This window comes from Cherax quadricarinatus, chromosome 61 (assembly GCF_038502225.1).
Source record: "Cherax quadricarinatus isolate ZL_2023a chromosome 61, ASM3850222v1, whole genome shotgun sequence".
Taxonomy (NCBI): Eukaryota; Metazoa; Arthropoda; class Malacostraca; order Decapoda; family Parastacidae; genus Cherax; species Cherax quadricarinatus.
The window spans coordinates 2872143-2886880 of NC_091352.1; the positions used below are offsets into that span (position 1 = coordinate 2872143).

The following is a 14738-nucleotide window of genomic DNA, read 5'->3' on the forward strand; positions in this document are numbered from 1 at the left end:
CACACACACGAGACACACACACATACACACACACACACACACACACACAAATGCAAAGTCATGAAGATTGGGGAAGGGCAAAGAAGACCGCAGACACAATATAGTTTAGATGGCCAAAGACTGCAAACCTCACTCAAGGAAAAAGATCTGGGGGTGAGTATAACACCGAGCATATCTCCTGAGGCGCACATCAATCAGATAACTGCTGCAGCATACGGGCGCCTGGCAAACCTACGGATAGCGTTTCGATACCTCAGTAAGGATTCGTTTAAGACTCTGTACACCATCTACGTCAGGTCCATACTGGAGTATGCAGCACCAGTTTGGAATCCACACCTAGTCAAGCACGTCAAGAAATTAGAGAAAGTGCAAAGGTTTGCAACATGACTAGTCCCAGAGCTACGGGGATTGTCCTATGAAGAAAGGTTGAGGGAAATCGGCCTGACGACACTGGAGGCCAGGAAGGTCAGGGGAGACATGATAACGACATATAAAATACTGCGCGGAATAGACAAGGTGGACAAAGACGGGATGTTCCAGAGATGGGACACAGACATAAGAGGTCACAATTGGAAGTTGAAGACTCAGATGAATCAAAGGGATGTTAGGAAGTATTTCTTCAGTCATAGAGTAGTCAGGCCATGGAATAGCCTAGAAAGTGATGTTGGAGGCAGGAACCATACATAGTTTTAAGGCGAGGTATGATAGAGCTCATGGGGCAGGGAGAGAGAGGACCTAGTAGCAATCAGCGAAGAGGCGGGGCCAGGAGCTGTGACTCGACCCCTGCAACCATAAATAGGTGAGTACAAATAGGTGAGTACACACACACACACACACACACACACACACACACACACACACACACACACACACAGGAAGTATGTGAAGAGCGCAACACGAGATTTAAGGAAGTATTTTCAGTGGAGACAGAAAGGACTCCAGCAAGCCGGGACGGAAGAGTACACCAACAAGTGCTGGACACACTACACACAACCGAGGAGGTGAAGAGGTTGCTAAATGAACTAGATACCTCAAAGGTGGTGGGGCCAGACAACATCTCTCCGTGGGTTCTGAGATGCACTGCGTGTTCCACTAACAACAATTTTCAACAAATCTATCAAAACAGGGCAACTACCGGAGGTGTGGAAGACGGAAAATGTAGACCCAATCTTTAAAAAAAGGGAGACAGGCAGGTAGCATTATCCTACAGACCAGTGTCACTGACATGTACAGTATGCAAAGTCATGAAGAAGCTTATCAGGGAAAGACTGTAGAGCGTCCAGCACGGCTTCAGGGAGGGGAAATCCTGTGTCACAAACCTACTGGAGTTTTATGACTAGGTGACAAAAGTAAGGCAAGAGAGAGAGAGAGAGAGAGAGAGAGAGAGAGAGAGAGAGAGAGAGAGAGAGATAGACAGAGAGAGAGAGAGAGAGAGAGAGAGAGAGAGAGAAAAGAGAGAGAGAGAGATGGGTAGACAGCATTTTCTTGGACTGTAAGAAGACTTTCGACACAGTTACGGACAAAAGATTAGTGCAACAGCTAGAGGAGTTGGCAGGAATAACAAGAAAGGCACTTCAATAGATCAGAGAATACCTGACAGGGAGGAAACAACGAGTGATGGTACATGAAGAGGTGTTCCACAAGGGTCAGTCCTAGGACCGGTGCAGTTTCTGGTTTACGTGAATGACATGACGGAAGGGATAGAGTTAGAGGTTTTTCTGTTCGCAGACGATGTGAAGCTAATGCGGAGAATTCGAGTGGATGAGGATCAGGTAGGGCTACAAAGGGATCTGGACAGTCTGCAGGCCTGGTCCAGACACTAGCTCCTGGAATTTAACCCCACCAAGTACAAAGTCATGAAGACTGGAGAAGGTCAAAGAAGACTGCAGACAGAGTACAGGCTAGGGGGCCAAAGACTGCAAACCTCACTCAAGGAAAAGAATCTTGGGGTGCGTATAATACCGAGCACATCTCCTGAGGCGCACATCAGCCAAATAACTGCTGCAGCATATGGGCGCCTGGAGTAGGGATTCAAGACACTGTACACTGTGTACGTCAGGCCCATATTGGAGTATGCAGCACCAGTATGGAACCCACCTCTAATCAAGCACTTCAAGAAATTAGAGAAAGTGCAAAGGTTTACAACAAGACTAGTCCCAGAGCTAAGGAGTATATCCTACGAGGACAGGTTAAGGGAACTGAACCTGACGACACTGGAGGACAGGAGGGACAGGGGGGACATGATAACGGCATATAAAATACCGAGAGAAATTGACAAGGTGGATAGGGACAGGATGTTTTAGAGATGTGATACAGCAACAAGGGTCACAACTGGAAGTTGAAAACTCAGATAAGTCACAGCGATGTTAGTAAGTATTTCTTCAGTTATAGAGTTGTCAGAAGTGGAACAATCTGGAAAGTGATGTAGTGGAGGCAGGATCCATACATGGCTTTAAGAAGAGGTACGATAATTCTCGTGCAGCAGGGAGTGGACCTAGTAGTGACCAGAGAAGAGGCTGGGGCAGGAACTGTGAATCGACCCCTGTAACCGCAAATAGGCGAGTACAAATAGGCAACCATACATACATACACACACACACACACACACACACACACACACACACACACACACACACACACACACACACACACACACACACACACACACACACACACACACACACATACACACACACACACACAAAACACACACACACACACACACACACACACACACACACACACACACACACACACACACACACACACACAAACACACACACACACACACACACACACACACACACACACACACACACACACACACACACACACACACACACACACACACACACACACACACACACACACACAAACCTCATGCACCAACATGTTAAGGACACTACCAGAGTGAGAGGGGAGGATGAACCAGCAAGATTGGACCTTGTGTTCACCCTGGGCAGTTCAGACATTGAGGACATCACGTATGAGAGTCCCCTAGGAGCTAGCGACCACGTGGCCCCTGTCGGGGCCAGGAGCTTGGACTCGACCCCTGCAACCTCAACTAGGTGAGTACATACACACACACACACACACACACACACACACACACACACACACACACACACACACACACACACACACACACACACAGACACACACACACACACACACACACACACACACACACACACACACACACACACACACACACACACACACACACACACACACACACACACACACACACACACACACACACAAACCTCATGCACCAACATGTTAAGGACACTACCAGAGTGAGAGGGGAGGATGAACCAGCAAGACTGGACCTTGTGTTCACCCTGGGTAGTTCAGACATTGAGGACATCACGTATGAGAGTCCCCTAGGAGCTAGCGACCACGTGGTTCTGTGCTTTGAATATATAGTAGAGCTGCAAGTGGAGAGAGTAACAGGAGTTGAATGGGAAAAGCCTGACTATAAAAGAGGGGACTACATAGGGTTGAGGAGCTTCCTGCGGGAGATCCCGTGGGACAGAGAACTGGCAGGAAAGCCAGTAAACGAAATGATGGAATATGTAACAACAAAATACAAGGAGGCAGTGGAAAGGTTTTTTTCCCAAGGGCAACAGAAACAACGGGAAGACCAGAACGAGCCCCTGGTTTACCCGACGGTGTAAGGAGGCAAAAACAAAGTGCAATAGAGAATGGAAAAAGTACAGAAGGCAGAGAACACACGAAAATACGGAGATCAGTCGCAGAGCCAGGAACGAGTACGCACAGGTAAGGAGGGAGGCCCAGCGACAGTATGAAAATGACATAGCATCGAAAATCAAGACTGACCCGAAACTGTTGTATAGCCACATCAGGAGGAAGACAACAGTCAAAGACCAGGTGATCAGATTAAGGAAAGAAGGGGGAGAACTCACATGAAAGGATCAGGAGGTATGTGAGGAGCTAAACAGGAGATTTAAAGAAGTTTTTATAGTAGAGACAGGAAGGGCTGTGGGAAGACAGCACAGAAGGGAACATCAAGAGGGAATATACCAACAAGTGTTGGATGACATACGAACAACCGAGGAGGAGATGAAGAAGCTCCTAAGTGACCTTGATACCTCAAAGGCGATGGGACCGGACATCTCCCCATGGGTTCTTAGAGAAGGAGCAGAGATGCTGTGCGTGCCTCTAACCACAATCTTCAACACATCCCTTGAAACTGGGCAACTACCTGAGAAGTGGGAGACAGCAAATGTAGTCCCCATATTTAAGAAAGGAAACAGAAACGAGGCGCTAAACTACAGACCTGTGTCTCTGACATGTATTGTGTGCAAAGTCATGGAGAAGATTATCAGGAGGAGAGTGGTCGAACACCTAGAACGGAACAAGATTATAAATGAAAACCAGCATGGGTTCATGGAAGGCAAATCTTGTATCATAAACCTCCTGGAGTTTTATGACAAGGTAACAGAAGTAAGACACGAGAGAGAGGGGTGGGTTGATTGCGTTTTCCTAGACTGCGGGAAGGCCTTTGACACAGTTCCCCACAAGAGATTAGTGCAGAAGCTGGAGGATCAGGCGTATGTAACAGGGAGGGCACTGCAATGGATCAGTGAATGCCTGACAGGGAGGCAGCAACGAGTCATGGTACGTGAAGAGGTATCACAGTGGGCGCCTGTGACGAGCGGGGTCCCACAGGGGTCAGTTCTAGGACCAGTGCTATTTTTGATATATGCGAACGACATGATGGAAGAAATAGACTCTGAAGTGTCTATATTCGCAGATGATGTGAAGTTGATGAGAAGAATTAAATTGGATGAGGATGAGGCAGGACTGCAAAGAGACCTGGACAGGCTGGACATGTGGTCCAGAAACTGGCTTCTCGAATTCAATCCTGCCAAATGCAAAGTCATGAAGATTGAGGAAGGGCAAAGAAGACCGCAGACAGAGTATAGGCTAGGTGGACAAAGACTACAGACCTCACTCAGGGAGAAAGACCTTGGGGTGACCATAACACCGAGCACGTCACCGGAGGCACACATCAACCAAATAACTGCTGCAGCATACGGGCGCCTGGCAAACCTAAGAATAGCGTTCCGATACCTTAATAAGGAATCGTTCATGACACTGTACACTGTGTATGTTAGGCCCATACTGGAGTATGCAGCACCAGTCTGGAACCCACAACTGGTCAAGCACGTCAAGAAGTTAGAGAAAGTACAAAGGTTTGCAACAAGGCGAGTCCCAGAGCTCAGGGAAATGTCGTACGAGGAAAGGTTGAGGGAAATCGGACTGACGACACTGGAGGACAGAAGGGTCAGGGGAGACATGATAACGACATACAAGATACTGCGGGGAATAGACAAGGTGGACAGAGATAGGATGTTCCAGAGAGGGGACACAGAAACAAGGGGTCACAACTGGAAGCTGAAGACTCAGACGAGTCACAGGGACGTTAGGAAGTATTTCTTCAGTCATTGAGTCGTCAGGAAGTGGAATAGCCTAGCAAGTGAAGTAGTGGAGGCAGGAACCATACATAGTTTTAAGAAGAGGTATGATAAAGCTCAGGAAGCAGAGAGAGAGAGGACCTAGTAGCAATCAGTGAAGAGGCGGAGCCAGGAGCTGAGTCTCGACCCCTGCAACCACAATTAGGTGAGTACAATTAGGTGAGTACACACACACACACACACACACACACACACACACACACACACACACACACACACACACACACACACACACACACACACACACAAACACACACACACACACACACACACACACACACACACACACACACACACACACACACACACACACACACACACACACACACACACACACACACACACACACATGAAAGACCCCTTGGGGCCAGTGACCATGTGGTTTTAAGCTTCGAATACACAGTAGAGCTACAAGTGGAGGGAGAAGCAGGAAGGCCAGGACGAATGAAGCCAAACTACAAGAAAGGGGACTACACAGGAATGAGGAACTTCCTGAACGGGGTTCAGTGGGACAGAGAACTGGCAGGGAAGCCAGTTAATGAGATGATGGAATATGTAGCAACAAAATGCAAGGAGGCTGAGGAGAGGTTTGTACCCAAGGGTAATAGGAATAATGAAAAAGCCAGGATGAGCCCATGGTTTACCCAAAGGTGCAGGGAGGCAAAAACCAAGTGTGCTAGGGAATGGAAGAAATATAGAAGGCAAAGGACCCAGGAGAATAAGGAGAGCAGTCGTAGAGCCAGAACGAATATGCACAGATAAGAAGGGAGGCCCAAAGACAATATGAAAATGACATAGCAGCGAAAGCCAAATCTGACCCGAAACTGTTGTACAGCCACATCAGGAGGAAAACAACAGTCAAGGACCAGGTAATCAGGCTAAGGAAGGAAGGAGGAGAGACAACAAGAAATGACCGTGAAGTATGTGAGGAACTCAACAAGAGATTCAAAGAAGTGTTCACAGAGGAGACAGAAGGGGCTCCAGAAAGACGGAGAGGTGGGGCACACCACCATGTGCTGGACACAGTGCACACAACCGAGGAAGAAGTGAAGAGGCTTCTGAGTGAGCTAGATACCTCAAAGGCAATGGGGCCAGATAACATCTCCCCATGGGTATTGAGAGAGGGAGCAGAGGCGCTATGTGTACCCCTAACAACAATATTCAATACATCTATCGAAACAGGGAGATTGCCTGAGGCATGGAAGACAGCAAATGTAGTCCCAATCTTTAAAAAAGGAGACAGACATGCAGCATTAAACTACAGACCAGTGTCACTGACATGTATAGTATGCAAAATCATGGAGAAGATTATCAGAAGAAGAGTGGTGGAACACCTAGAAAGGAATGATCTCATCAACAGCAGCCAACATGGTTTCAAGGACGGGAAATCCTGTGCCACAAACCTACTGGAGTTCGATGACATGGTGACAGCAGTAAGACAAGAGAGAGAGGGGTGGGTGGATTGCATATTCTTGGACTGCAAGAAGACGTTTGACACAGTTCCACACAAGAGATTGGTGCAAAAACTGGAGGACCAAGCAGGGATAACAGGGAAGGCACTACAATGGATCAGGGAATACTTGTCAGGAAGACAGCAGCGAGTCATGGTACGTGGCGAGGTGTCAGAGTGGGCACCTGTGACCAGCGGGGTCCCACAGGGGTCAGTCCTAGGACCAGTGCTGTTTCTGGTATTTGTGAACGACATGACGGAAGGAATAGACTCTGAGGTGTCTCTGTTTGCAGATGACGTGAAGTTGATGAGAAGAATTCACTCGATCGAAGACCAGGCAGAACTACAAAGGGATCTGGACAGGCTGCAGACCTGGTCCAGCAATTGGCTCCTGGAGTTCAATCCCACTAAGTGCAAAGTCATGAAGATTGGGGAAGGGCAAAGAAGACCGCAGACGGAGTACAGTCTAGGGGGCCAGAGACTACAAACCTCACTCAAGGAAAAAGATCTTGGGGTGAGTATAACACCAGGCACATCTCCTGAAGCGCACATCAACCAAATAACTGCTGCAGCATATGGGCGCCTAGCAAACCTCAGAACAGCATTCCGACATCTTAATAAGGAATCGTTCATTACCCTGTACACCGTGTACGTTAGGCCCATATTGGAGTATGCGGCACCAGTTTGGAACCCACACCTAGCCAAGCACGTAAAGAAACTAGAGAAAGTGCAAAGGTTTGCAACAAGACTAGTCCCAGTGCTAAGAGGTATGTCCTACGAGGAGAGGTTAAGGGAAATCAACCTGACGACACTGGAGGACAGGAGAGATAGGGGGGACATGATAACGACATACAAAATACTGAGAGGAATTGACAAGGTGGACAAAGGCAGGATGTTCCAGAGATTGGACACAGTAACAAGGGGACACAGTTGGAAGATGAAGAGACAGATGAATCACAGGGATGTTAGGAAGTATTTCTTCAGCCACAGAGTAGTCAGTAAGTGGAATAGTTTGGGAAGCGATGTAGTGGAGGCAGGATCCATACATAGCTTTAAGCAGAGGTATGATAAAGCTCACTGCTCAGGGAGAGTGACCTAGTAGCGATCAGTGAAGAAGCGGGGCCAGGAGCTCGGACTCGACCCCCGCAACCTCAACTAGGTGAGTACAACTAGGTGAGTACACACACACACACACACACATACACACACACACACACACACACACACACACACACACACACACACACACACACACACACACACACACACACACACACACACACACACACACACACACACACACACACACACACACACACACATCAAATCGGATGAGGATCAGGCAGGACTACAAAGAGACCTGGACAGGCTACAAGCCTGGTCCAGCAACTGGCTCCTTGAGTTTAACCCCGCCAAATGCAAAGTCATGAAGATTGGGGAAGGGCAAAGAAGACCGCAGACACAATATAGTTTAGATGGCCAAAGTCTGCAAACCTCACTCAAGGAAAAAGATCTGGGGGTGAGTATAACACCGAGCATATCTCCTGAGGCGCACATCAATCAGATAACTGCTGCAGCATACGGGCGCCTGGCAAACCTACGGATAGCGTTCCGATACCTCAGTAAGGAGTCGTTCAAGACTCTGTATACCATTTACGTCAGGCCCATACTGGAGTATGCAGCACCAGTTTGGAATCCACACCTAGTCAAGCACGTCAAGAAATTAGAGAAAGTGCAAAGGTTTGCAACAAGACTAGTCCCAGAGCTACGGGGATTGTCCTACGAAGAAAGGTTGAGGGAAATCGGCCTGACGACACTGGAGGCCAGGAGGGTCAGGGGAGACATGATAACGACATATAAAATACTGCGCGGAATAGACGAGGTGGACAAAGACGGGATATTCCAGAGATGGGACACAGACACAAGAGGTCACAATTGGAAGTTGAAGACTCAGATGAATCAAAGGGATGTTAGGAAGTATTTCTTCAGTCATAGAGTAGTCAAGCCGTGGAATAGCCTAGAAAGTGAAGTAGTGGAGGCGGGAACCATACATAGTTTTAAGGCGAGGTATGATAAAACTCATGGAGCAGGGAGAGAGAGGACCTAGTAGCAATCAGTGAAGAGGCGGGGCCAGGAGCTATGAATCGACCCCTGCAACCACAAATAGGTGAGTACACAGTTCCTGACAAATAAAACACCATCACCACCTTGCATAAGATGTCGATCATTCTAGATCCTCCAGGCATCAACTAACCTCCAGTAACGTGACTGAATTTGACCTCCTTTTTAGTAGTTTAACCCAATCTTACTCAACATAACCTATTATCTAGCTTCCCAAGTCTCTATAAACCTTATCAGGTCGTAGGTCCGTAATTATGCAGTGCAAGTGACCTTCTGACCTGGTTTGACCTCTCCCGTTGCAGGAGTTCAGTGTGCGTGACCTGGACCAGTTCCTGTACTCAGGTCAGACCCTGGACACCGTCCTCACCCCGGCTGAGAGAGAGTACTGTGTCAGACATGAACTGGATGCCATCAGGGCTAAGCAGGAGGAGGGCCACGTCCCTGGATACCCGGGTATCAAGCTCTTCCCTGGACAGTCCCTTGGTAAGCTGACCCTTCTTCCTCCCCCTTCCACTCCCTACCAGCATCCCCTCCCCCTTCCACTCCCTACCAGCATCCCCTCCCCCTTCCACTACCTACCAGCATCCCCTCCCCCTTCCACTCCCTACCATCATCCCCTCCCTCTTCCCTTTAGGGATTAAAAGCTGTGTGTTGTAGGATTTTCAGTGGGTTAGGATAAGGACTGTGGTTAAGTAACTCGTCACCTAGGATGGTTATCCAGTCATATTCCATGACATAGGATGGTTATCCTGTCATACTCCATGACATAGGATGGTTATCCTGTCATACTCCATGACATAAGATGGTTATCCTGTCATACTCCATCACATAGGATGGTTATCCTGTCATACTCCATCACATAGGATGGTTATCCTGTCATACTCCATCACATAGGATGGTTATCCTGTCATACTCCATCACATAGGATGGTTATCCTGCCATACTCCATCACATAGGATGGTTATCCTGCCATACTCCATCACATAGGATGGTTATCCTGTCATACTCCATCACATAGGATAATTATCCTGTCATTCCAATTTATTTAAAAAAAGTCAATGAAAAAAAGGATAATCAAGGATTTATGAATGCAATTCTACGGACACGTACTAACACATTCGCGTTCGTGCAGTGTACGTGGCTGAGGCGTGCTCTGGGCTCTCCACGAACATGTATTAACCACTTCTTGTACTTGCAGTGGACGTGTACTTGGCTGAGGAGCTGATTTTACAGATGTTTCCACTCCACGACCGTCAAGTACTTGACAGCCTGGCTACCCAATGGTACCGAGCCATCTTCCAGACCGCCCCCTTCCGTAAGTTCCACACCACTTAGTGTTTAAGTGGGCACACTATCCCTAATCTGTTCGTAAGTGGTTCAGGGGACCGGCAAGTTGACAAATTTGACCCTTGTGCCACACTTCTTCGTGTTGAGACTGAGGAAGTTAGTGGCTGGACGAAACGTTTTAAAAAAATGAAATACCCAGGTGCAGTCCGTGTGTGCATCAGTTTCTAGTCTGTGCGTGAGTTACACTGTGATACAAGTTATACTGTGGGAACATGCTACCTTTGTGTCCCATGTTGTGTTTCATCAGGCAGGATGTGTTCCACACGGGAAGTGATGTAATGTGTTATCCTGAGCTGGGAGACTTCACTCTGGTGATGCGGATATCACCACGCCTTTCATTAGTGTTTGTTGGAGAGATGTAGTAGTAGTAGTAGCAGCGACCAGGTGCTACATCACCTTGGGTCTCAAAGTATTAGTACTAGTAATACTAATAATTGTATATATATATATATATATATATATATATATATATATATATATATATATATATATATATATATATATATATATATATATATATATATATATATATATATATATATATATATATAAAGAGAGAGAGAGAGAGAGAGAGAGAGAGAGAGAGATTAATGAACCCTCTTTCCAGGTATCTTCCTACCAGACATAACACTATCATCTCTGATCTTCTCAAAAGACAAGCAGGAACGTCCGGAAAATAACGTACGACCCCCAGCTCCTTTTACAGGTGATGACCCCAGCTGACCCCAGTGTGACCTAAGTTGGAATGACCTTGTTTGACCTCAACAGAAGCAGTGTGGCGTGGTGTTTAAGCTGAACTGACATGATTTATGTTGGTGTGACCTGTGTTGACCTCAGATGACCTCGCGTGAGGCTGCTCTCAGCCACCCCGAGATGACCTAATCTAAGCCACGATGACCTTGATGTGACTCCTGATGACCTTAAAATATTTACCTTAATATCAGAACCCGATTTGTTTAATCTTGTGTAACCTGACCTAACCTTGTGCAACCTGACCTAAACTTGTGTAACCTGACCTAACCTTGTGTAACCTGACCTAACCTTGTGTAACCTGACCTAACCTTGTGTAACCTGACCTAACCTTGTGTAACTTGACCTAACCTTGTGTAACCTGACCTAACCTTGTGTAACCTGACTTAACCTATGTAACCTAAGCTACCCTAACGCAACGTAACCTAACCTAAAGTAACCTAACGTAACGTAACCTAACCTAAAGTAACCTAACGTAACGTAACCTAACCTAAAGTAATCTAACGTAACGTAACCTAACCTAAAGTAACCTAACCTAACCTAACGTAAGTTAACCTAACCTAATATAACGTAACCTGGTCTAGCCTTAGAATCATCTTTGACCAATAACAAAAAAATCATCCTGGACTTGGAATCATTCAGTGTGATTGTGTCAATGGTCCAGGTCGGTGCAAAACGTCGTGGTCACGTTCTCTCCTATGTGAGGGTTATTTGTGTATTGTTCCAGTCACAGTATTGTCTTGATGTTCTTCAACTCTGTTGTTCTAAAGTTGTGAGAGTAACACTGTCTTGTCACAGTAACACTGTCTTGTCACAGTAACACTGTAGTGGTGCTGCTATACAGAATATCTTTGCACTGTGGCTTCTCCTCCCAAGAAATACTTTGTGTGGTCAGGGATCAAATGTTTCTCTGTGCTAAGAGAATAACCAGGTGTTGTGTAAGAGTCTGGGTAAAACATCACCAAGCGAGGTTCCACACGGGCGAAACAACTCTCTTGACATCTAGTGTGTGTGTTCGTTGGTAACTCTCGCAGAGATGATCCCTGACACTATAGTGTCGTGTCAATGTTAGTGAGATGATCCCTGACACTACAGTGTCGTGTCAATGTTGGTGAGATGATCCATGACACTACAGTGTCGTGTCAATGTTGGTGAGATGATCTCTGACACTACAGTGTCGTGTCAATGTTGGTGAGATGATCCATGACACTACAGTGTCGTGTCAATGTTGGTGAGATGATCCCTGACACTATAGTGTCGTGTCAATGTTGGTGAGATGATCCCTGACACTATAGTGTCGTGTCAATGTTAGTGAGATGATCCATGACACTACAGTGTCGTGTCAATGTTGGTGAGATGATCCCTGACACTATAGTGTCGTGTCAATGTTAGTGAGATGATCCCTGACACTATAGTGTCGTGTCAATGTTAGTGAGATGATCCATGACACTACAGTGTCGTGTCAATGTTGGTGAGATGATCCCTGACACTATAGTGTCGTGTCATGGTTCAAGTGTTAACTACCCAACACTACCAGCGCCTCTCTGATCTCTAGCATCTTTCATTACTGTTTTGGGCGAAATTACGTATTTGTGCGTCGTATGAAGACAAACAAACGTGTTGGAGAACTAGCCTCTTGCTGGGGCAGTGTTCCCTCAGTGTGTTTAGAGCTTGAAGTCATACCGGGGTACTTGTATGTATGTCTGACATGAATATGTTTGTATATCATGCAAGGAGAAAGATCTTCCTGTTTAAGGGTGGGTAGGGTGGTTGAGGGTGGGTAGGGTGGTAGAGGGTGGAAGGGAAGGAGAAGGGTTTGTCTGTCAGCCTGTCTATCTGTCGTGGTTTCTGCGTGTAATCCAGAGGTGTACTTAAGTCACTATTAGAGAGGTTTTCCTTGTTCGTCCCTTCTCTGCCTCTCTCCTCCCTCCTCTCCCTCCTTCTCTCCCTCCCTCCTTCTCTCCCTCCCTCCTTCTCAGTACCTTAAGGCCAACAGGTAATATAGACAACCTACTTAAGTCCTAAGGGATGATGAGTTGGTGCTGGTGTTGGTGCTGGTGTTGGTGCTGGTGTTGGTGCTGGTGTTGGTGCTGGTGTTAGTGCTGGTGTTGGTGCTGGTGTTGGTGCTGGTGTTGGTGCTGGTGTTGGTGCTGGTGTTGGTGCTGGTGTTGGTGCTGGTGAGGGTGCTGGTGTTGGTGCTGGTGTTGGTTCTGGTGTTGGTGCTGGTGTTGGTGCTGGTGTTGGTGCTGGTGTTGGTGCTGGTGTTGGTGCTGGTGTTGGTGCTGGTGTTAGTGCTGGTGTTGGTGCTGGTGTTGGTGCTGGTGAGGGTGCTGGTGTTGGTGCTGGTGTTGGTGCTGGTGTTGGTGCTGGTGTTGGTGCTGGTGTTGGTGCTGGTGTTGGTGCTGGTGAGGGTGCTGGTGTTGGTGCTGGTGTTGGTGCTGGTGTTGGTGCTGGTGTTGGTGCTGGTGTTGGTGCTGGTGTTGGTGCTGGTGTTGGTGCTGGTGTTGGTGCTGGTGAGGGTGCTGGTGTTAGGGCTGGTGTTGGTGTTGGTGTTGGTGCTGGTGTTGGTGCTGGTGTTAGGGCTGGTGTTGGTGCTGGTGTTGGTGCTGGTGAGGGTGCTGGTGCTGGTGCTGGTGTTGGTACTGGTGTTGGTGCTGGTGTTGGTGCTGGTGTTGGTGCTGGTGTTGCTGGTGCTGGTGAGGGTGCTGGTGAGGGTGCTGGTGTTGGTGCTGGGGTTGGTGCTGGTGAGGGTGCTGGTGTTGGTGCTGGTGTTGGTGCTGGTGCTGTGCTGGTGAGGGTGCTGGTGTTGGTGCTGATGTTGGTGCTGGTGTTGGTGCTGGTGTTGGTGCTGGTGAGGGTGCTGGTGTTGCTGCTGGTGTTGGTGCTGGTGTTGGTGCTGGTGTTGGTGAGGGTGCTGGTGTTCGTGCTGGTGTTGGTGCTGGTGAGGGTGCTGGTGTTGGTGCTGGTGTTGGCGCTGGTGTTGGTGCTGGTGTTGGTGCTGGTGTTGGTGTTGGTGCTGATTTTGGTGCTGGTGTTGCTGGTGCTGGTGTTGGTGCTGGTGTTGGTGCTGGTGTTGGTGAGGGTGCTGGTGTTCGTGCTGGTGTTCGTGCTGGTGAGGGTGCTGGTGTTGGCGCTGGTGGTGGTGCTGGTGTTGGTGGTGGTGTTGGTTCTGGTGTTGGTGTTGGTGCTGATTTTGGTGCTGGTGTTGCTGGTACTGGTGTTGGTGCTGGTGTTGGTGCTGGTGTTGGTGCTGGTGTTGGTGCTGGTGTTGGTGCTGGTGTTGGTGCTGGTGCTGGTGTTGGTGCTGGTGTTGGGTGCTGGTGTTGGTGCTGGTGTTGGTGCTGGTGTTGATGCTGGTGTTGGTGCTGGTGTTGGTGCTGGTGTTGGTGCTGGTGTTGGTGCTGGTGTTGGTGCTGGTGTTGGTGCTGGTGTTGGTGCTGGTGTTGGTGTTGGTGCTGGTGTTGATGCTGGTGTGGGTGCTGGTGAGGGTGCTGGTGTTGGTGCTGGTGTTGGTGCTGGTGTTGGTGCTGGTGTTGGTGCTGGTGTTGGTGCTGGTGAGGGTGCTA

General features: G+C 48.1%; 1 protein-coding gene across 1 annotated transcript in view; it reads left to right on the top strand.

Annotated features, from left to right (window-relative positions):
* Axs (Abnormal X segregation) overlaps positions 1–14738 on the top strand; it is a 145977-nt gene that overhangs the window by 78353 nt on the left and 52886 nt on the right. Inside the window, exons 5-6 of the mRNA XM_070098058.1 lie at positions 9378–9558; positions 10274–10390. Of these exons, the coding sequence (XP_069954159.1) occupies positions 9378–9558; positions 10274–10390 (298 nt within the window). The remainder of the gene's footprint in view (positions 1–9377; positions 9559–10273; positions 10391–14738) is intronic.